This window comes from Perca fluviatilis, chromosome 9 (genome assembly GCF_010015445.1).
Source record: "Perca fluviatilis chromosome 9, GENO_Pfluv_1.0, whole genome shotgun sequence".
Lineage (NCBI taxonomy): Eukaryota > Metazoa > Chordata > Actinopteri > Perciformes > Percidae > Perca > Perca fluviatilis.
Genome location: NC_053120.1, coordinates 5,100,783 through 5,123,283, shown reverse-complemented (window position 1 = coordinate 5,123,283; position 22,501 = coordinate 5,100,783). Strand labels below are relative to the sequence as shown.

The 22,501-nt window shown below is 42.3% G+C and overlaps 1 protein-coding gene across 3 annotated transcripts in view; it reads right to left on the bottom strand.

Moving 5' to 3' along the window:
• The window catches only part of LOC120566192 (phosphodiesterase 4D interacting protein), a 177,366-nt gene that overhangs the window by 78,592 nt on the left and 76,273 nt on the right, over nucleotides 1-22,501 (bottom strand). For all 3 annotated transcript variants that reach the window (XM_039812496.1, XM_039812497.1, XM_039812495.1), the window contains exons 4-9: nucleotides 13,863-13,973; nucleotides 10,661-10,737; nucleotides 5,399-5,522; nucleotides 3,773-3,924; nucleotides 2,622-2,730; nucleotides 1,386-1,421 (exon numbers count right to left, since the gene is read on the bottom strand). In XM_039812496.1, the coding sequence (XP_039668430.1) occupies nucleotides 1,386-1,421; nucleotides 2,622-2,730; nucleotides 3,773-3,924; nucleotides 5,399-5,522; nucleotides 10,661-10,737; nucleotides 13,863-13,973 (609 nt within the window). The remainder of the gene's footprint in view (nucleotides 1-1,385; nucleotides 1,422-2,621; nucleotides 2,731-3,772; nucleotides 3,925-5,398; nucleotides 5,523-10,660; nucleotides 10,738-13,862; nucleotides 13,974-22,501) is intronic.

Here is a 22,501-nt window from a genome sequence, read left to right as displayed (position 1 = left end):
CGTGAAACGAGCCTGTGTGTGGAGCAGCCAGCAGAAACTGAGCTGATTGTAATTATAACTGGCGTCGGAGAGGAAACGGAGGCTGAATTAGCAGGAGTGTGGTGTACTGTACATGAGAGCTGACTCGGCAGTGACCCGAGTCCTTGGATCGCTGCTGATGTGAGCGACCTGAGAGAGACACACCGTGTGACCCCATATTGGACAGAGCACAAGCAGGGCTGATATGTATGAAATGTCATTTAATTCAATATTAAACAAATAAATACATAAATTCAAAAAAGCCTCCTTTGAAATACATCCTGAAACAAATAAATGAGGCAATATTAGGGTTGTAACGATGCATCATGAATGGTTACACATTGGTTGAACGGCCTAGGGCGTAATCTACTTTAGATTTGACTTGTTGGACTTCATATGTCACAACGTCTTCTTAGTTTATGTATTTCAAGAGATTGTCTTCTATTTATTTAGTTTTTTTGATATGGGATTTGTTTTGAAAATCTTATTCATAATGTTCTATTAGCTTTTTGTTATTTGAGATAAATGGTCACTTCACAGATACAGTCCCAGTTGCTCTTGCATCTGTTGTTTTGCACAGTTTAAGAACTATTTTTCAGTCATTTGTCGGCAGCTCATTCTGAGTTTATCTCTAGGTTTTCATTCCAAAAGAACGTAACCGCAAAACAGCCACAGCTGTTGTTTTGCACAGTTAAGCCCTTGTGTTGTCTTCCCGTTGACTATTAACTTGTGCTTTTTTTCCCGACATTTTTGTCGCTTTTTAACAATTTTCTCACATCTTACATGTGAAGAACGTTATACGTTCCATACAACGTACATCCATGCATCCATGTTCATTTTGTGGCAATTTGGTTGAAAGAAACCCATATTTATGATATAAACAACTTTGAAAATGGGTCAAATTTGACCCGAGGACAACACAAGGATTAAGAAATATTTTGCAGTCATTGGTCGGCAGCTCATTCTGTTAATGAGTTCATCTCTAGGTTTTCATGCAAAAAAAGAGAGAGAGAGAAAAATGCAATATTTCCACAAGAAATGTGCAGGAAAAATAGCTAGAAAATCTCCCACATTTAAAATGACTCAAGAGCAAAACAAGGCCTCAGTATACATGCAGTGTAGACCAGACACCGCTAGGTGGAGCTGCACCTCTGTGATCTGAGAGGAGGAATAACTGAAGCGCATTGACTTGGCTTCATGAGGTTTACCAGCAGCAACACAAGATGAATGAGTCAGTATTGGCGTTGTCATGAGAGAGGAGTCAGCTACCAAGATACACAGTCAGAAGGTGTGTGTGTAGCTACTGCACATTTACACACATCTCATACACACATTCACACACAAAGTTAAGCAAATGATTTCCCTACCTGCATGTGTGCGTGGACTCGCCTCTCACCATGACTCTGTGGGGGAAGACGATTACTTATTACACACAATCTAAAATCGGCTTTTCTGACTCATGCCTACCAATACCATACACTATGGGGCTGGACGATATGAGGAAAATATGCAATATGCGATAGCGCTGTTGCAATAAATAAACAGATATTAATGTTTACTCGGTTCTGCTGCTTTCAGTATTCTGCTAAAATACAACAAACTGCTTGTTGGCATAAGATGGCATAAGATGCATTTGATATTTAGTGCTAACATTGCAGCCGGTTTTCCAGATCAGTTCCCGTCCTGGCTTATTACTTATTTATGTGTCATGTGGCTGCGAAACAGAAATATCAGCAGCTGTTATCAGGTCACAGGTTCAGTATTTATTAAAACCAGACAGAAATGATCTACAGTGGAGTTTGGGGAACTTAAGAGATGAGTTGTGTATGAGTCATTATGTCCACTCTAATGAAAACATGAGGGACTGTCCTTATCAGCCACAACATGTATGTGTTTCCATCTTCATGGTGGTTAAATTGCAGCTTCTCTGCTCTGCCAAAGCTCCACTGACCCACATATATATACATATATATATATAAAGGTTATGATATCTCAGACAGCCTGTCTGTCTGGGGTTTGAGCCAAAACACAAAGATAGAAGGTAATGGAGAAGAGGAGGGATGAGAATCTAAAGAGGAATTTAGCCCGTAAACCGTCTCACCTGACTGGATATAAGGCCTGCATCTATCAAGCAGCTTGAAGTGAACTTTTAGACTTCACTCTCCAGTGTAGAGCAGCAACGCTTGGTCGGCTAATCGATTAGTCGATCGACAGAATAATCATCGCCAACTATTTTGATACACAGTTAATCTTTAAAGTAATTTTTCTCTCAAAAATGGCAGAAAGTGCTGCTTTGCAGACTCTCAATTATGGAGGTTTCCTGCTCTTTTCTGTTTTATATCATATTAAACTGAAAATCTTTGGGTTTGGACTGACAAAACAACACATTTAAAGACATCACCTTGGACTCTGAGAAACTGGGATGCCAAGACCAAAAGACCAAATGACTAGTCCAGAGTCGCATTTCACTTCAGTGCAATGCTCAGACTTTTAATAAATACAGGCCCAGTGGTTGTTGGCATGCTATTTCATGTGTGAACACTGTGTTAGAAGTTACTTAGTTACACATCAGAGGAGAGAGGTGTGGACGGGGACAAAGATACCTCAGCTTCTCGTTCTTTACTCTTCAGAGGAGAGGAAAGAAGGTGAACTTCGAGCTCTTCGACCCGGAGAGCAAGCGAATGGTTCTGCTGTGTCAACTCCTCGATCACCCTGAGAGAGAGAGATACAGAGAGAGAGAGAGAGAGAGAGAGATACAGAGATACAGAGAGAGAGAGAGAGAGAGAGAGAGAGATACAGAGAGAAGAGAGAGAGAGAGAGAGAGACAGACAGACAGAGACAGAAAGAGAGACACAGAGAGACAGACAGACAGACAGACAGAGAAAGAGAGAGAGAGAGAGAGTGACATACAGAGATACAGAGAGAGAGAGAGACATACAGAGATACAGAGAGAGAGAGAGAGAGCGAGACAGACAGACAGAGACAGAAAGAGAGACACAGAGAGACAGACAGACAGACAGACAGAGAAAGAGAGAGCGAGAGAGAGACAAAGAGACAGAGAGTGAGAGAGAGAGAGAGAAGACAGACAGACAGACAGACAGACAGACAGACAGACAGACAGAGAGAGAGAGAGAGAGAGAGAGAGAAAGAGAGAGACAGACAAACAGACAGACAGACAGACAAACAGACAGAAACAGAAAGAGAAAGAGAGAAAGACAGAGAGACAGACAGACAGAGACAGAAAGAGAGAGAGAGAGAGACAGAGACAGACAAAGAGACAGAGACAGAGACAGAAAGAGAGAGACAGAGAGACAGACAGACAGAGACAGAAAGAGAGAGAGAGAGAGAGAGAGAGAGAGAGAGACAGAGAGAGAGAGAGAGAGAGACGAGAAACAGGTTTAAATATGGTTAAAGCAGCAGTGAAGTAGATGTGACCCAGTCAGTTACAGTGTGGAGATCAGACCTCCGGCTCTTTGTTGAGGTGACACCAGGGTCAGCAGCTGTATCAGTGTCAACACTGCTATGAATAGCACCGATATCAACAGAGACCAGCAGACACATACCAGACCCAACCAAAGCTAATGTTAAAGCTTTAGTGCGTCTGCCAAATGAGTTGAGGAAAACCTGAAAGTTAAATTAATATTAATATTATTTTTGATCATGCATAACGTGTGTCGTGTATAAACTGTGTCTACTAATAGAGATGTAGCCTATGAGATGAACTACTGTGTGAATCTGTGAGGTTTAAAGTCACCTGTCCTTGTGGGCCAGGGTGTGCTGGGCGCCTCCGCTCTCGTCCTCCTCCATCCTCTCCGCCATCCGTCTCTCCAGAGCCAGGCGGCGCTGGGCCTCGGAGTCGGCCAGCGAGGCCATCCGCTCAGCCTCCCCCCGCGCCAGCTCCGCCTCCTGAACGCCACGCAGACACCGGGGGGGTGGGGGGGGAAAGATCACTCGTCTGTCAGTCATCTCGCTCAGAGGATTTGTCCTCGTCGTCAGTGTCTTGGTTTATATTGTATATTTGCAGCGTGTTTATGTATTTGGGTGTGTTGTGTGTATTTGCAGCGTGTTTACTAAATGCTGCATATGCGTTGTTAAATTAATGAAGATGTTTTCTTAAAGCGCCCATATTATGCTCATTTTCAGGTTCATAACTGTATTTTAAGGTTGTACCAGAATAGGTTTACATGGTTAAATTTTCAAAAAACACCATATTGTTGTTGTACTGCACAGCTCTCTCTCACTGCTGCAGATGCTCTTTTCACCTGGTTTCTGTTTTAGCTACAGAGTGAGACCTCTTTTCATCTTCTTCTTCTGTACTATCTTTGATTGCACTCGCACATGCTCAGTAGCTCAGATGTAGAGCATGTCAGCTAGCTAACTCTAGAGACAGTAAAAGAAAGCCTGTTTCTCCGACTTTGGTCAGTTACAAGGCAGGATTAGCTGGGAGACTTCTAAATGAGGGCGCACATGGAAGTAGTTCTTTTGTAGATTATGGTGAACTTGTGTGTGTTGTAGCAGTGCTTTGCTATTGAGAACGACGTAGCATGCTAGCGTTAGCGTTAGCCGGCTAGCACTAGCATTAGCCGGCTAACGCTAACGCTACGAGCTAACGGTTGTGGTTAGCCAGGCAGATTTTGAACAGCTCACTAGGAGACTGAAAGCAGGACACATTCAGAAACTGTATCTCACTCAAAACAGCATGGATGGATTATTTTCAAAGTTTGTATGTGTGTGGAAGCACCAGAGACACAAAAGAACACCCCAAATCCCAGAAAAAGTGATTTTTTCATAATATGGGCACATTAAAGGACAAATCCTAGAAAACCTAGGGGTTAATAACGCATGGGTACCGAGTCGACCGTTCTCTGGGATATGTTTTCATGCTAATCGAATGTGACCAGTTTTAGCGCAAACCGCTAATTAGCTTGTAACGCTAGTCATCTGGGCAGAGGGTAAAGTAAAAATAAATCTCTATTTCTACACCACTAACAAGGCTCAAAATATCACCACACTTCCACAGTAGCATAATGAGGGTCCCTACATGTAAACCGAAGCTTTGAGAACTTTGTAAGTTTACAGACAGTTTATTAAAATAGTTTAGAAAGACAGTACCCAAGCACAGCGTTCATAGTTCGACTCGTCGTGACTCTTTCCCCAAGATGGCGCCTGCCTGTATACGTGAACGGTACTGTCTTTATAATCTATTTTTTTAATAAACTGTCTGTACACTTACAAAGTTCTCAATGCTTCTGTTTACATGTAGGGACCCTCATTATGCTACCGTGGAAGTGTGGTGCTATTTTGAGCCTTGTTAGTGGTCGATTTTGTAGTTTAACAACACATATCCTGTAAGTAAAGGTGTATATGTGTGTGTGTTTACCTCTTGTAGCAGCTGAACTTTGGTTTGGAGGATTTCCTGCATGTGGACGATCTCCTCCTGTCGCTCCGCCAGGCGGCGCTGCAGCTCAGCTTCATTCTGATTGGACAGGCTCTCTGCCGTCGCCCTGTGTGTAGTTGTAGTTTCAGAGAAACAAATATTCGATGAGAGAAGCTGCCACACGAAACGCCTTCTTTAAGGACATAACGTATGTATATACGTCATTCCTGGAAACCATACTGCTTTAGGTGAAAGTGCTTTTAAAGTTTTGGTGTGAGCTACAAGAGCCGCATTTAACTAGATCATTTGGTCAAACTTGTTAATAATGGTACATGAATTATCATGAATTCATGCAAAAGCATGAATCCATTCATGTAGTGCTCCATGAACTATCAGTAATGTACAAAGATTGATAGTATCCCATGCATGACTTAATGCGGGAACAATTAATTAACAAAAACGTTAATTATTGCATCAGTTAGGTATTTGAATCATCATGATTTCTGATTGATAAATGATGAAGATAAAGCTGGTTGAAGCCAGTAAATAATACATGCATGCAGTAAAAAAACAGCTGACTTTAGAGGCAGAGTGGTTCATTTCATTGGCTTCTTTTTCCACGTAGACTACAAACATATTGATTTATTCCCAACAGAGTGTCATTACCAAGAGTCCCAAAAAGACTCACAAGGTCCTCATCATGTATCCTGTCTCTGCACTCAAATCAAAATCTGATACTTTTGGGTCAGCTGTATATCAGTGCAGGCAAGTCATCAGACGCAGTAGAGGTTTTATAGGATGTTATTCTTAAATTGGCCTTGGTTTTTAATGACTGAGTCACAGCAGAACATGTGCTTAAAACTGTCTAATAAATCGGGGTGTGTGTGTGGGTGTGTGTGTGTGTGTGTGTGTGTACACATCGCACATAAACACACAATAAACACACAGTTAATGTGCATGAAACATAAGCATACATTATCTCATCCGATGCGTTCAATACAGACTGCACATCCTCCCCCTCATATTGCACTTAATTCTACCCATATTGCACATTTCCCATTAAATCATGCTGTGATCAATAGCTCATTTATTGCACAATGTCCACATGTTTGTGTATACTGTTGTAATCTGTTTGTCTGTCTGTTACTGATGTTGTGTATTGTCCCAAATATGAATTAATGAGATCCTGTGTCTCAATTACATTACCTGTAAAAATAAAGGTTAAATTAAAAATAAATTAAAAATGTTTTATTTCAATTGTTTATGATGTCGTAGGTGAGGGGGCAACCTCTGGCTTTATAAAAGTACAGTGATGCTAATAGATCTGGACTCAAATTGAAAACTAACTTTTTTTTCCGGGCCTGTTGACTAACTTTCTACCAAATGTAACTGAAATGTGTGTGCATTATTTTTGAGAAACTGTGCCAACAAGCAGAGAGAGATGGAGCAGAAAACAGACCCTGCATGGCGGAGGGTAATAACAAAAAGACTTGATGTGGGGGAAAAGAAACATGGATTCCCAAAGGGAAATGTCTGCGGACCTTTCCGAGTCTGTCAGCGCTCCAGCACTCAGCGACAGCCAGAAGGTCACACTCAGCTTTTCCTCCCCACATCTATCAGCCAGGCTCCGTTCTGTTAATAGCTCTAATGATAAACTGTGGCCTGAGAGTTTATTTATGAAATCAGCCTGGCACAGAGAGCCTCGGCTCTGACCTCGCGCTCAACTCCACTCTCCACAAAGACTCCAACCTCTGCTCCTTTTCCTTATTTTGACAAAGCACTAAATTGACGGATTGAGCTAATTGCTGCCTACGCTGCATGACAAACACTGTATAACTGAGCTTACTGTGTTTTTCTCACATCCATCTGAAGGAAAATAATCAAACCAGTTCTTCTTTTCCTCAAAACCTCACACGCATCATTTAATCCAAGTGCACTCATAAAGCAAAGAGTATTTTGTAAGACTATAAGGTTGACCGACTGGCACAAAATCTCTAATACTTAATGACTCTGCAGTATTATTCTTTTTTAAGATTATTTTTGGGCTTTTCAGCCTTTATTTGATAAGACAGCTAGGTGAGAAAGGGGAAGACATGCAGGAAATCATCACAGGTTGGATTTGAACCCTCAACCTCTGCATCAAGGATTAAACCTCTCAGTATGTGTGCACCTGCTCTACCCACTGAGCCAACCCAGCCACACTCTGCAGTATTATTCTAATGCCAATGTTGTGTCAATGCTCTAAAGAACAGCCATCGTTCCTTGTTCTAGTTTATTTACCTGAACCCAACCTAAAGGATCAGTTCACCACGTTAACAGAAACACACTTTTGTCACTTCACTCCGGTCGTGTCTGTCCATCAAGATACTTTCATGTGTCCAGGTTTTTAAGATATCTTTTGAGATTTCTTAGCCTGGATGCCAGCCGAACTTAGCCCCGCCCACAACATTTAAGGTCGGGAAGTTCGGTCTGGACTTGATCCGTTGTGGAGCAACTACGCTCGAACCAGAGCTGTACGGACCAATCAAATGGTTAACAGTAACGTGATCAACCACGTCACCAAAGAGCGCTAGTGGGTTGAATTCTTTTACAACAAAGATGGCTGCCGCTGGAGAATTGAGATAGTGTAGATTCTGCCATTGCGTCTGTTATAGAAGATATCAACAGCGCATTCATTTTAAAAAGAGGAACAGAGTACCGCGATCACGCATGTATACACACTGCCACACCCGTCCGCACGACACGGAAACTGCCGCCTCTGTCGAAGCCTGTCTTTGACTTGCAGCTTCTGTGATGTCTGTCTCTGTTGCTCTGATTGGTTGTAGGTCTATCTGTTGCTCTGATTGGTTGTAGGTCTATATGTTGCTCTGATTGGTTGTAGGTCTATCCAATTGAGTGCAGAGGCATTTTCTTTCCTGGTTCGGTTGAAACACGCCCCATAATCACAGCCCAATGGAGCGGCATCAAACTCATGACTAGAATCTGAGTGTGACTGGGTCAGGCTAGAGATTTCTGCCTCCACAACAACCCAGTGAAGGTGGTTGGAAATGAATTTGTAGCGTAGTGACTCCATCCTAATGCTGGGATCAGACTATGTAAAGGTATCCCAATCCTACTAAAAAGTTTTGAACACATACTGAAGGTTTGATTCAGATCAACACCCAAACTGGATTACTGTACATGATCTAATCTGATTTCAGAATCCTTTTTTCTTCTTTTGAACAACTAATTTTCAAGATTTGAATCAATTTTAACAGATTACTTCTGAACAACTGGGCCGATGTCATTAACCCTGCTGCTGTCCTCGGGTCAAATATGTCCCATTTTCAAAAAGTTTCTTTATCAGAAATTTGGGTTCCGTACAACCATTACTCTTCACGAGTCAAATTTTAATTATCAGATCACTTCTTTCATTGAATGTGGGTCATTGAAATTTATAGCATTTGAAAAAAATAAAATAAAAGAACATAAAAAAAAAGTGGTAAAAATGTCGGGAAAACAAAAAAAACAGAAAAAATGGATACATGCTTCAAAAACGCTGAGAAACGGTACCAAAAACGTTGAAATAAGTGACAAAAACATTGGGAAAAGCAACAATAGTGTTGAAAAAGTTAGCGTTGGAAAAAAAAAGTTTTAATTTTGAATTTTCGACCCAGAAAAACAAAAAATTGCACGGTTGACAGGAAGACAACACAAGGGTTAACAGTTTTCATTGGGACTACTTTCTACCGGAGAAATAGTTCCTATGGAAACAGCTGACAGCGATGTCTAACAGTAAAGTCTGATATCTCAAAACCTGGAGAAACCTAAACTATATGCATTGCTTAGGATTAGGATTTTTGTGAACTGACCCTTTAACTAAACTCTCGTTCACTCAAACACTGTTGGAATAACGGTGCATGGAAAACATTGGCTGCAAACGGTCGTGCGCTTCATTGGGACTACTTTCTACCGGAGAAATAGTTCCTATGGGAACAGTTGACAGCAATGTCTAATAGTGAAGTCTGATATCTCCAAACCTGGACAAACCTAAACCATATGCAGGATTAGGATCTTTGTGAACTGACCCTTTAACTAAACTCTCGTTCACTCAAACACTGTTGGAATAACGATGCATGGAAAACATTGGCTGCAAACGTTCGTACACTTTGCTACTGGACATATTTTGTGTTTTGCAGACGCCATATCGTCACACCGTTTGACGAGTGAGTCCACAGACGGGTTAAAGGAAGCGATAAGAGGCAGACAGCTGTCTCACAGACAGGTGCCGGAGCTCAAATAGTTCCTGACTCAGCAACACAACAAACCAAAAGACACCTCTGCCCTTTACTCTCCCAAACTCTCTCTCTCTCTACTCTACTCTACTCCTCCCCCCCTCCCCCCCCTCAGCGGGTCCTTCGCCCATCCACCCTCCACCTCTTCGTCCTCCGCCCCAGAACACAGAGCCACTTCATCCTCTTCAAAAGTATTTCAGTGAGTCCCGTACATGGCATTCCTCAGGGCCTAGTGTGTGTTGTGATAGATAGCTGAGTGTACAGGCCCAGGCCGGGTCCCGAGGGCGCCCGGGCTGTGACGTACCCAAGGACTCATGGGAAATATTCAAACTGGTGATGAAAACAGTGTTTTTGTACACTCTAAGAAAATAAATCCGTAAAATAACAGAAAAAAAAGTTCTGACAGCTCACTACCCGGACTTTGTCCCGTAATTTAAAAAAACAGGAATTTTGTGTGTAGCTACAGTTAAAATACAGAACATTTTCTGTTATTTAAAATTGTCTCAGACAAAGCTGCTCACTTAGTAATTCTATAAAAACATTTAATAAAGTTCTTTAATTAATTGAAAGCTTTTTTTTTTTACCCTTTTGAGGCTTTTTAAAGTTTTTTTTTGCGCTTTCCCAGTGCTCTTAAGGCTTTTTTGACACAATGACGCTTGGTGCCATATCACAATTCAAAATGCAAATAAACAGAAACACAACTGGGAAACACCACTGTTCTATGGACAACTTTTGTTAAAATATACAGTCATACAACTGTTAACACAGACATTTCTTAGAGTGTAGTTCTCTGTCAGCTTTCCCTGAAGGCGTTTTGAACAAATCTGTGCAGCACAAGCAGACTCAGACTGACCCAGGGATGTAATATACTGCCGCTGAGCGATTGGTTGGACACATTTTTGGTGGCCCGGAGGACTCTCAAACTGATGGGCTCATGGTCGCTGTGTGAAACATGATTGGTTATGCATGCTGGAAGAAGTGAAATACTCACAGAGCTTTGTCCAGAAGCTGCTCTTTCTCCTCGAGTTCCTTTTTCAGACTCTCCACTTCAACCTTCAGCTCGATGTTCTGGTAAAGAGATTCATCAAACAGAACAATCACAATCTGCACATAGGAAGAGCATTGAAGATTTTTGAGCGATACCCTGTCCTACCAAGCCCACAGAAAAAAAACTTCTTTCTGATTTGCTGGCTCATGTTTCATGCTTCTGGTCCCACGTTGCGGCTACAAACACACTTTACACATGAGCGATGATTAAACAACAACAGCCTGCTGTTGGCAGAATAACGCTAGAACCATTGTTATCTTTTCTCATGTCATGCAGCACCAAAACCAACATATCTCCGGTGTTATCAGATTTATTTTTTTTGTGGCGTGGCAGTAGCTCAGTCTGTAGGGAGTTGGGTTGGGAACCGGAGGGCACTGCCAAGGTGCTCTTGTCCAGCAGTCGCAGCCGCCTCACTATGACATCTCTCCATTTGTGCATGCATAGGACCTGAGCATGTGTGTGTGTGTGTGTGTGTGTGTGTGTGTGTGTGTGTGTGTGTGTGTGTGTGTATTTCAGGCCTGTGTGTAGTGTGTTCTAACAAACACAAAGAGTGTACATTGTAATTTCCCCGTTGGGGATCAATAAAAAGTAGAAATTATATAAATCATATAATTCATCACATTTCTTTCAGATGAAGTTCTGCTCAGTGCTGCAGAGAGACAGAAAATGAGCTTCCCAAGTGTTGACATGCATTTCAGGGAGCTCTGCACGACTATAAATAGGGGGAAGGGATATGAGCACCTGCTGTATCCGTCTCCACTGAAGCCCCCCCATCCCCCCTGCAGTGTAATGTCCCCCCTACACCCAGCAACACCTCCACTTTTAACTTTTTGGCTCTGAACGCAGCAACAAACCGGACTGAACTGGCTGTCAGCGCGCTCACGTGCAGGTATATCTGCCTGCGGGGATGGGGATTTATTTTTCTGGAATTACAGCTCAATGCTTGGGCAGTGAACTTCATGTCCGTGTGCGTCAGGTCTGATTACTGACTGTCACACAACACAACACAAGTGTTGCTGCTTCTACCCTACGTGAAAAGGGCACGGATGAAACCGAATGAGTGGAGTGCACTGTGTGTACGCATGCATGCAAACAGCAGGCCGGAGGGTTCTCAGGCTAACACAATGTGGGTCACTGGGTCTATAGAGCGACTGAAAAACAAGTCGGACAGTTACTGCAGGGGCAGATAAATCAACCATCCTCCCAGCAGACAGTGTGTGTCTCTCTAGACACCGCACTGCCTGTTTGTGCCCTTCATCTGTCCAAAAACAGTAACACAGCGCATTTAAAGCTCTTTCTTTTATGTTTCTACACATTTTCACTGAGAAAACACTTAAAAAAAAAAAGTAGATTAGTGTTTTTCATCCAGGTTTGATGTCAAACACAATTATGTTTTGTTCTGCGAGAAAATACTGTTGAGCGCTGTCCACAGCAAACAGGCTTCTCTCACACTGAGATCACGCTCAGAACAAATCACATTTGGGCTTTCACGCGTCTGAAATGATATTTCGAAAAGCCCATTCAGCCAGTTAGCTGTAAAATGAGAAGACATGTTCTTATAACTAGATGCTTTTCATTCTGTTTATTCATCGCATTTTTCGATTCGGAGTTCTCACAATTTGATAAATAAAAAATACTGCTTCACAGCTCTGTGGACAAAACCAAAGAGTTCACATTTTCGGTTCCTTTGGGTGCTAAAATATGCGGAGCTTGCATGATTTCATAATCCCCGCATTTTCGTTGCAAAAAAGTTCCATAATATATCTTAGCAGAAAGTTGAAAAATGTTGCGTTTACTTCACAGAAGAGCAGCCATTTTCCCCTGTTGCCATGGGAACGTTATGAAGAGACGTAATTACGCGACGTGAACATCATCGAAAAGCAGGGTGTTGGGGGGGGAGGGGGGTAATTCACTTTTTTTTCTCTTTTTCATCAAACCACAGTTTTTGCAAGTTCCCGCAATTTCATCGCATAAAATTGCATAAATGTCCCGCATATTCCATCGTATTTTTTAAGAAAACGTGCCTCATAATCAAGGATTTTTGCCTGCAACAATCACAAAAAAACTCCGCATTTTAATGGACAACGCATCCGGTTCGGCGAAGTGCTGCAAATGCGGAAGTGCCTTAAACCTGCTTTCTATCTGAATTCCAGCAGGGGGCGAAACGTGCGGTTGCAAAAGGAGTTAGGTTTCTGTAGAAGTCTATGAGAAAGTGACCCACTTCTCACTTGATTTATTACCTCAGTAAACATTTTCATAATGAGTTTATGGTCTCAATCGCTAGTTTTAAGTCTTCTGCAACACAGAATGAGATGTGGTTGCCAGTGAAAGTGTGTAACGTAACGTAGAGTGTAAGGGCTCCCTCTTGTCTAAAATCGTCACATCCGCAACCATAGCGGATCTCCACAAACCAATGGGTGACGTCACACATGCGCTGTCCATTAATATTATACAGTCTATGCTCTGACAGCACTGAGACAAAATATAATCTCTCTAAATCAGCCTCACAGGCAGAAACTATATGACAGTTTTCATGAAGTGCTGCAGAGCAGCCTGAGACCTGCTGTCAGAACTCATAACTGTCAAACACAAACCTGCAGTCAGTGGTGGAAGAAGTATTCAGATCCTTTACTTCAGTGAAAGTACTAATACCTCACTGTAAAAATACTCTGTCACAAGTAAAAGTCCTGCATTGAAAATGTAACTTAAGTCAGAGTAGGTATCATCAGGAAAATGTACTCGATGCAGAAAAATCGCCCCATTTTAGGAACTGGATCCAAACTGTTCTGTCAATCAACTAAGTGTTTAATCGGCTATTTGTTTCAGCTGAACTGTAAAAATCTTAACGTGTAAAGTAACTAGTAACTAAAGCTGTCAGATGAATGTAGTGGAGTAAAAAGTACAATATTTCTCTCTGAATTTTAGCAGAGTAGAAGTAGAAAGTGGCATGAAAAGAAAAGACTCAGGTAATGTGCAAGTAGCTCAAATGTGTACCTATTCCACCTCTGTCTGCAGCTGTGGAAACAACAAGTTAGACAGCAGGTATACTACACAACTGCATCAGGTGCATGCACACACAGTGGATTTTGATCATCTCCTGTATCATCATCAGTCAGTTCATTCCCAGATCGAAGTTCTCACTCACCCTCTTGTGCACGTCATCGCCGCTCTCCTCGAACTTCTGCTGGATCTTCTCCTCCAGGAAGTAGATCCGGAGCTTCAGGCTGAAGTTCTCCTTCTTCAGGTCGTTCAGGTGCTGCGAGATAGTGCGGCAACCGCGGAAACCAGAGTTAGTCATGGGGACAGTCAGCTCCTTCGTAGGGGGCATCGCAGCCCCCCATTTAGACGTGCATATTATGTGGAAAGACAGGGCTGAAGGGGAAACAGCAGCTCCCGACTGAAAAACCAAACTGTCCGGGATGATACAGAACTCAGATCTGCTCTCTCCTGTCAAACGTCAACACGCTGGGACGAGAACAGAGTCGGGGACAAAACGTGAAGGAGACGTGAGCCCCTCTCAGTTTGGATCTGTTACAGGAGTGTCGGGGATGGCACACAGGCAGGCAGGAGGGGATTATGGGAGGCGGGGGGGGAGGATGTTTCCTTTTTTACCACGACAAAGTCATGCCAAGAATGTGAACCAGGAGAGTGTGAGTGAGTGTGTGTGTGTGTGTGTGTGTGTGTGTGTGTGTGTGTGTGTGTGTGTTTGTGTTATTGTTTAACTATATTCGTGGGGTCCAAAAACCGTGAGTCCAGTATACTTGTGGGGTCCGGGCAGCTTTGTGGGGCCAAAATGCTGGACCCCACAAGTTTAAAGGGCTGTTTGAGGGTTAAGACTTGGTTTTAGGATTAGGACTAGAATTAGGTTATGGTTATGGTGAGGGTAAGGGTTAAGGTTAGACATTTAGTTGTGATGGTTAAGGTTAGGGTAAGGGTTAAGGTTAGGCATTTAGTTGTGATGGTTAATGTTAGGGTAAGGGGCTAGGAATGCATTATGTCAATGACTGGTCCCCACAAAGATAGTGAAACAAACGTGTGTGTGTGTGTGTTTTTGTGTGTGTGTGTGTGTGTGTGTGTGTGCGTGTGTGTTGATAACAGGCACAAGTGCTGAGCTGCTGTGGAAGCCTCTTAACATACAGACTTGTGAATGTGTTGGAGATTTGTGAACGTGTTTTTTCTTCAATTTGACCTTTAACTAAGATGGTCTAGCCTAGAAATCTAGACGCACCCTAGCGGCAGCAAATTTAATTTGCAGCCAGGGGGGTCTAGGTAGTCTCCGTTGACTCCGTTGAGCTGGAAAAACCAAACTCTGGTCAGGCCAATCACATTGTCGGTGGGCAGGGCTTATGGATGCTGCTGCTGGTGAGCAGCGGTCTTCTGGAAGACTTGGAGTTCAGCTTTGAGAAATGTACGGCACTGAAATCCTTCTTAAAAAAGGAAGATGTGTTCGGAGTTTTGCCGACCAGATACAGCAAAAGTTTCATCTATCAACTAGCTTCGCTACCTTCTTCGTTGCACTGATTGGTTGTAGCGCTATCCTGTTGTGTGCAGAGGGAATTTGAAAGACAGCCGTTTATCCCACCTCTCGCATTGAGCCCTGTCAATGGTGACCCAGACCCAACATCTGGATGTGGGTCTGGCTTGTCAGACTAAAGATGGTCGACTTGAGATCAAAAGAGACAGAAATGACAGCGTTGGTCATTTGTTCACTTGCTGTAATAACCTGTTGTTACATTTGCCTAACACACAGCCTCTACCAAAAGTAAAGGGAGATGAAGTGCGGTGTTAGCTTGCAAAAAAACCTTGTGGGGAGTGAATGTTTGGGAGCTGCACAGCTGTTTTGCATACCGTCTACGTCTTCCGCCAATGACAGGATAGCTGTAGATATGACTAAACATAAAGAAAGACTTGAAAATACCCTTAATAAAAAGAAGTACCCGTGGACTTTTGTTAAAGATCTTCTAATAAAGGATACCAATAGGTGTAAGTAAAGTGTTACAGCCTTCAGCTCCATCAACAGAAGCCTCCATACACACAGAGGGTCTAATAATACGATGAGAGTGAGGCCTATAGAGGACAACTGGTGAGCAGTTTCCTCTCACTGGCTTAGGAGACGCTTCAGTGTGACTGACAGCTGCTGGACGCAACGCTAATATAGAGTTAGAAGACGTCCAGTGATAGAGAACAAAAAGACTAAAGGGGGGAAGAATGCTCTTTCTACTTTTCATCACCTTCCTCTGAACATGATGGAAAAAGTTTGTATGGTCGAGGAGAGACGGGAGGGAGAATTCCAATCCGTTCTCACTCCGAACTCGTAAAATAAGTGGCTGTCAGCGCCAGATACGACGCAAAAACCACCCTTCATCGTCTGTGTAGAACGCACCGGGCAGAGCAGCAGCTACGCAGCGCGTGAAATTTTAGCCAAAAAGTTAAAAAAAAATCCAACGTTTTGGTTGTCATTTTCGACACTTTTGTAATTTTTTTTTTGAAGACTCTATCAATATTTTTATGTGCTTTTTTGAAGTTTTTTTTAATCACTTTTTCCCATCACTTTTCCTGATGTTTTTGACATTTGTTTCCTACGTTTTTCAACATTATATTGTAATTTTTGTGTTCCGTGTGTCACTTTTCCTAACCCCGACTGTCCCGTTCTTGTCCTGCGTGTCACAGAAACGTACCTTTTATACGTACCTTTTTTATTATCTTTTCCTTAACCTAACTGCGTCAAAAGTGACGCCAATAGTCCCGACCCAGCGAGTTCATACCTGACGTCAACAACAACGCCAAAGGCACCTGACCAAGTGTCTGTATTTTATGCGATGGGAGTGAGAATGTGTTGGACGTAGTTTGTATAAAAAATCTCACAGTCAACTTTTATTTTCAGAAAACATTTCACGAACCCGGGTCTCCTGGGTCAAAGTCCTGTGTTTATTTGATACATGTCGCTGTAGTCCTCAGCAGTCCGGCCCACAGCCGACTCCGGAAGTAAAAATCCATAAAGGATTTAGAATATCAGTCATAATGTCTAAAGTTTAGACATCTAACATTAACCTCTAACGTTCGGTCTGCCTCGGATGGTTTAGAGTCTAAACCATCCGAGGTAGACTGACCCCGAGCTACGTGGTTGTGAAATGAAAGTTTCTGCTCCTGTAGAAGCTAGAAGTCTGTATGTAATCAACCTTGCTTTAAGAAAAACATGTTTTATCCGCAATATTATGGAGAAAAACTACACTACCCACAATCCTACGTCTCTGATTGGTCCAACTCGCTGTTACCATAGAAATGTTTACCGAACCCACAAATGGCTGGAGCGAGCTTCTACCATTGAAGTCTATGATAGGTTCTGTACACGGTCTTATACCTTTTGCCTTTTTTGCCGTTTTCAAAAAGTTTATTTTGCGCCGAATAAAATGTATTATGCTCACTATTCATCTCGTAGCTGGTTGGCTCGGTTCCAGACTTAAAACTCTCTATATAAGAAATTTTCGAAACGTCAATGAAACAATTGAATGGGGAAAAAACACTTCCGGAGTCAGAGCAGTAAAAAAGTGGGCGGTCACTGTTGAGCCCTATTATACTTCATCACATCACTTCCTGCTTTGCTCCTGTCATAACTACTACGGCCACTAGAGGGCTGCGTCACTATAAACTCTAATATAGGTCGAAATTGCTGCTGGAACAAACGCCTTATGTGGGCGTTTTTCGGTGGAGGACATTCTCCTGAGACGACATCGTCCCTTTTGTTTCATGACTCGGTAAAGCTTCGATTTGGTCGTCATCTCTCGGCTAAAATTGGGTCGAATATTTTATTTATTTTTTTAGATTGGAAATTGTATCCACAGCATTTAAATTAATTTAATTATAGCCTAACAATGATTCTAACTTCACACTGAAATAGAGTCTCTGCTGACTTTTGAACTAATTTTGACACAGTCATGACACATGAACCCTAACCCTAACCATAACTTGTCATGACAAAAACCGAATGACACTTACTGACAGAAGCATTATGTCATAAACGTGTATGACTTGTTCATAATGTTTATGACACGTTCATGACTAAGGTTGGGTATCGTTTGGGGTTTTTTCCGATACCGGTGCTAAAACGATACTTTTAAAAGGGTGCCGGTGCCTAAACGGTGCCTGAACTGATATATATATATATATATATATATATATATATATATATATTTATAATGTATAATATAAAATATAAAAAAAGGAGCACAAAACGACAGTTGGCGACATTAAAGAACGGCTTGGTTATTGCTAAGGCCATATGGTCACAATTAAATGATTGATTAATAATGTAATAACAATAACTTATAAAAATATACATAACGTAAGCTGTCAGCATTTTACCCATTGTGTTTAATCCACGTTGCGTCCCGTGCAATTCAATTCAATTTATTTATAGTATCAATAACAAGAGTTATCTCAAGACACTTTACAGATAGAGTAGGTCTAGACCACACTCTATAATTTACAAAGACCCAACAATTCCAGTAATTCCCCCAAGAGCAACCGTGCAGCGATGCTTCTGAAAAAAAAGTCAGGCACCGAAACGAGGCACCGAAATTTTCATTCTTATTCGGTCTTGTTACTACCGTTTACGTCGGAGCTGGTGCCCTATTGGCGCCGCGTTTCGGTACCCAACCCTATTCATGACAGTGTCATGTAACCCGTATTAAGACAATGTGGTGCCCCTGGGCACTATACCTCAAAATTTGAGGTGGGGGGGATAAACTGGCCACTTTTGATAATTGTTAACCCCCCCATCCCCCAAATGATACATTTGCACGTACTTGTGGATGTGGACCAACTCAACTCTGACAGATTGGGGAGGGGAGTGATAGTGGTCATGTAATATTGATTTATTTATAATTTATTATTATTATTGTGAAATTAGTGTTCATAAATGAATAACCTATGGTCTTTCAACAATTTCAAGTGAATAATATAACAGTTTACGGAAAATATTGTTAAAACTTGTGTCATGTGGTGCGCCCCCCCCACTGGTTGTGAATGGTTGGTGCCCCTGGGCACTGGCCCAAGTGCCCTTATGGATAATCCGGGCATGCCCTCAAGTAAAGTGTTAGCCATGTCTTTTTTAGCTAGACGTGTTGACTTCTTGCCTCCTGTAACTGTCCAAAACTAAATTTAAAAAGGAAAAGAGCTAAAGGAATTAGAAAATACTTACATACTTTACTTATTCTAACTTTTAAAACTTCACACACTTAAGAACGCTCCTGTTAAAATAAGAGTTTACTGCCTCACTCTCCAAAGCCAATTCCATGCAGTAAGCCTGCTCTTAACCCCCCCCCCCAGGTATGATCCTAGTTTTGAACCCCAATGAGATGAACGGGCCTGTGCCCACGGGGAGGCGCTGGCGCTCCACCTGAGCCCAGAGAGTCCCAACATCTCTGCAGAGCTCAGAGAAGCAGCAGCCATCCAGAGGCTATTTACAGAAGCCGTGGCCCTGCGGCTGTCACTGAGGAATGCCGAAGTGGTGAGACGCTGCTGATCACACATGCCGGGCCGTCCAATGAGACGTAGTGACGGCAGATTACAGCTACACAAACGAGCATATGGCTGACTTCAGGAACACATGCTGCCGTCACATTCTGCACATATGAGAGCTACACGCAGACAGAAAAGCAGATGCATGCAGATAACTTGAATGTGAAATAGTTTCTGCAAAAAACAACAAATCCTGCAAACGACATTATGGGTCATTGGTTCCTACTCTCTAATACAGTGTTTCTCAAATGGGGGTACGCGCACCCCTTAGGGGTACTTTGGAGTACTGCAGGTGGCACGTGAGATTTTTGCAAAAATGCTTATTTAAAAATAAGTCATGGATTATTCCTAAAACAATGGTACTATAGTAATGAATGAATTAAGTGATGGATTCTAAACATTTGAAATGTAGCATTTAGTTAAAGTGATGGTTCGGAGTAATTTCACCCTAGGGTCCTTTGCACCATGACCTCGAGCCAAACACCCCCCCAGAAGCTTTTTTCACCTGGGTCTAACATTGGGAGAGTTAGCTAGAGTAGCGTTAGCCGCTGAATAGCTTAGCGCAGAGGCTAATGGATCCGAAGTGTCTCTTAACATTACCCCACTAATAATGCCCGAAATGATACCAAAGGTCTACACTAGTATATATAGGTTATGCACTCATAAAACAATGGACACGGTGGTGCGGTGGTTAGCACTGTCGCCTCACAGCAAGAAGGTTGTGGGTTCGTACCCCGGTTGGCCCGGCCTTTCTGTGTGGAGTTTGCATGTTCTCCCCGTGTCTGTGTGGGTTCTCTCCGGGTACTCCGGCTTCCTCCCGCCGACCAAAGACATGCGGGCTAGGTTTATTGGTGTCCCTAAATTGTCCGTAGGTGTGAGTGAGTGGTTGTTTGTCTATGTGTGGCCCTGCGATGGACTGGCGACCTGTCCGGGGTGTACCCTGCCTTTCGCCCGACGTATGCTGGGATTGGCTCCAGCCCCCCCACGACCCTGTGCGCGGGATAAGTGGTTGACGATGGTTGGACGATGGATGGACTCATAAAACGATGGATTGTAAAGTTTGTAAGTACACCAGAAGTTTATGTAAATAACACTTGCCTGCTGGCTTCTGCTCTCTGCTGTTGTTGTTGCTGCTGTGAGACGAGTGCTTAGGGCCGTCTACAAATTACAACACCGAAAAGAGATGCAACAAAAATATTTATTAATTTAACTTTTTTTTTTAAAGTAAGTGCTGTAGTATAACTAGCAGGAGACAAGTAATAATTGAGGTAAGTTTGGAGACATTACCTTATTTAATCATTAAATTAATAAATATTTTTGTTGCATCTCTTTTCGGTGTTGTAATTTGTAGATGTCCCTAAGCACTCTTACTGCCCGATAGTAACAGCAGCAGCAGCAGCAGAGAGCAGAAGCCAGCAGGCAAGTGTTATTTACATAAACTTCTTCGGTGTACTACTACAATACACATCGTTATGAGAGCATACCTATTTGTACTACTGTAGACGTTTGGTATCATTTCGGGCATTATTAGTGGGGTAATGTTAAGAGACACTTCGGATCCATTAGCCTCTGCACTAAGCTATTCAGCTGATAACGCTACTCTAGCTAACTCTCCCAATGTTCGACCCAGGTGAAAAAAGCTTCTGGGGGGGTGTTTGGCTCGAGGTCATGGTGCAAAGGACCCTAGGGTAAAATTACTCCGAACCATCACTTTAATCTATCACTGCTGGTGCTGTCTTGTTCCGCTTTAATAAAAAGCGTCAAAAAAATATAAAAAGATGCGACGTAAGCGGCAATAATGTTGGAAAAAGTGACAAAAATCTTTTTTAAAAAGTGTGGAAAATGGTCGGAAAAAGTGACAAAAAAATTAGACAAAATCGTAGTAAAAGAAAAAAATAAAAGTCTATTTATATCTATCTATGAAGTTAAATGAGTTTTAGATATTCCAAAGGTTTACTAAATGTTTAAAACGGTGGCCGTTACTTTATACACGACGGTCACATGAATACATTTCCCCCCGTGGTCTCGTGTTTAAAACGGCCACCGTGCAGCAGTAAATATGTCGTTTTGAGAGTCATTGAAAATCGACCTTTTCTGTCTTTTATGTATGAAGACGTGTTAAAATTGTACATACACGGGGTGTCTATGTGAACAGCTGTTTGACCTCGACCCCATCCAACCATTGACATATATATAATGGACCACTAGACCCCGTGTCTCTGGACGGAGACCAGTGAAGGATATTAGAAGCACTTTTCCGGTGATCTCTTGCTTTACTGCGCAGCCTCCAACTGACAGAGACAACATAGATGTGACGTGAGCAACGTGTCTGAAAGTGTGAAGTCTTCTGGTAGCTGTGCCGAGAGAAATCTCAATCATTCCCAATCTTACAGAGACGGAGAGCGTGGGTATATGTAAGGAGATAACATAGGCACAGGCTAATTATTGCTAACTAACATGCTAGTTAACATTAGTAATTAAACCTAAACAGCTAATGGAAGTCCAAACTGCCTGTGACCTTCTCCTGTACTATACGGTAATTCCTCTAATATGTGACAGTAAGTCACTTGGTTATGACACAATCGTTAGCCTATTGTTATAAAAGCGTCTGCTACGGAGCCATAACGTGAGGTACAAGGTAATGGAGCCTTTTATACATTGTCGTGTTTCTTTAGAAATAAACAACGGACAAATAGAGTCTTTAAACGCTTCAGATGTAAAGTTATTCTCTGTCAAAGTGGCGCCAAAATGTATGCTAGTCAGTGGAATGCTAACGGGAGGTGATCTCTTTGTAGCGTCAAAATGGCGCCATAGGAGGTTCGAGTTCTGAAGCGAAGCTTACCCCCCTTGCATCCAACAACTTCAGGATGAACTGGATGAAACTGGATGAAACTGGAACACCGACTGCGAGCTGCAACGTTTGACTGTCCACATACTTTTGGCCACACGCGGCCAACCTCCAGAGTCCTCATGAAGGAGAAACGTTGGCTGACTTCTGAACACGTTAGCCAGAGCCATTTGTCAATAACCAATAATCAGCAGGAGAGACTGAAGCCAAAGTATATTGCTGATGACAACACTTTATAACTAGTCTATATTTGACAGAGTTTGAAAAAAAAAAACCCAAACCACAATATAATTCCCCACTTAAAATCAAACCAGATGAGATTTCTTGGGATGTGTGGGGAAAAAAAAAAAAAAAAAAAAAAAAAAAAAAAAAAAAAAAACAGGCACACACACACACACACACGCACACACACACAC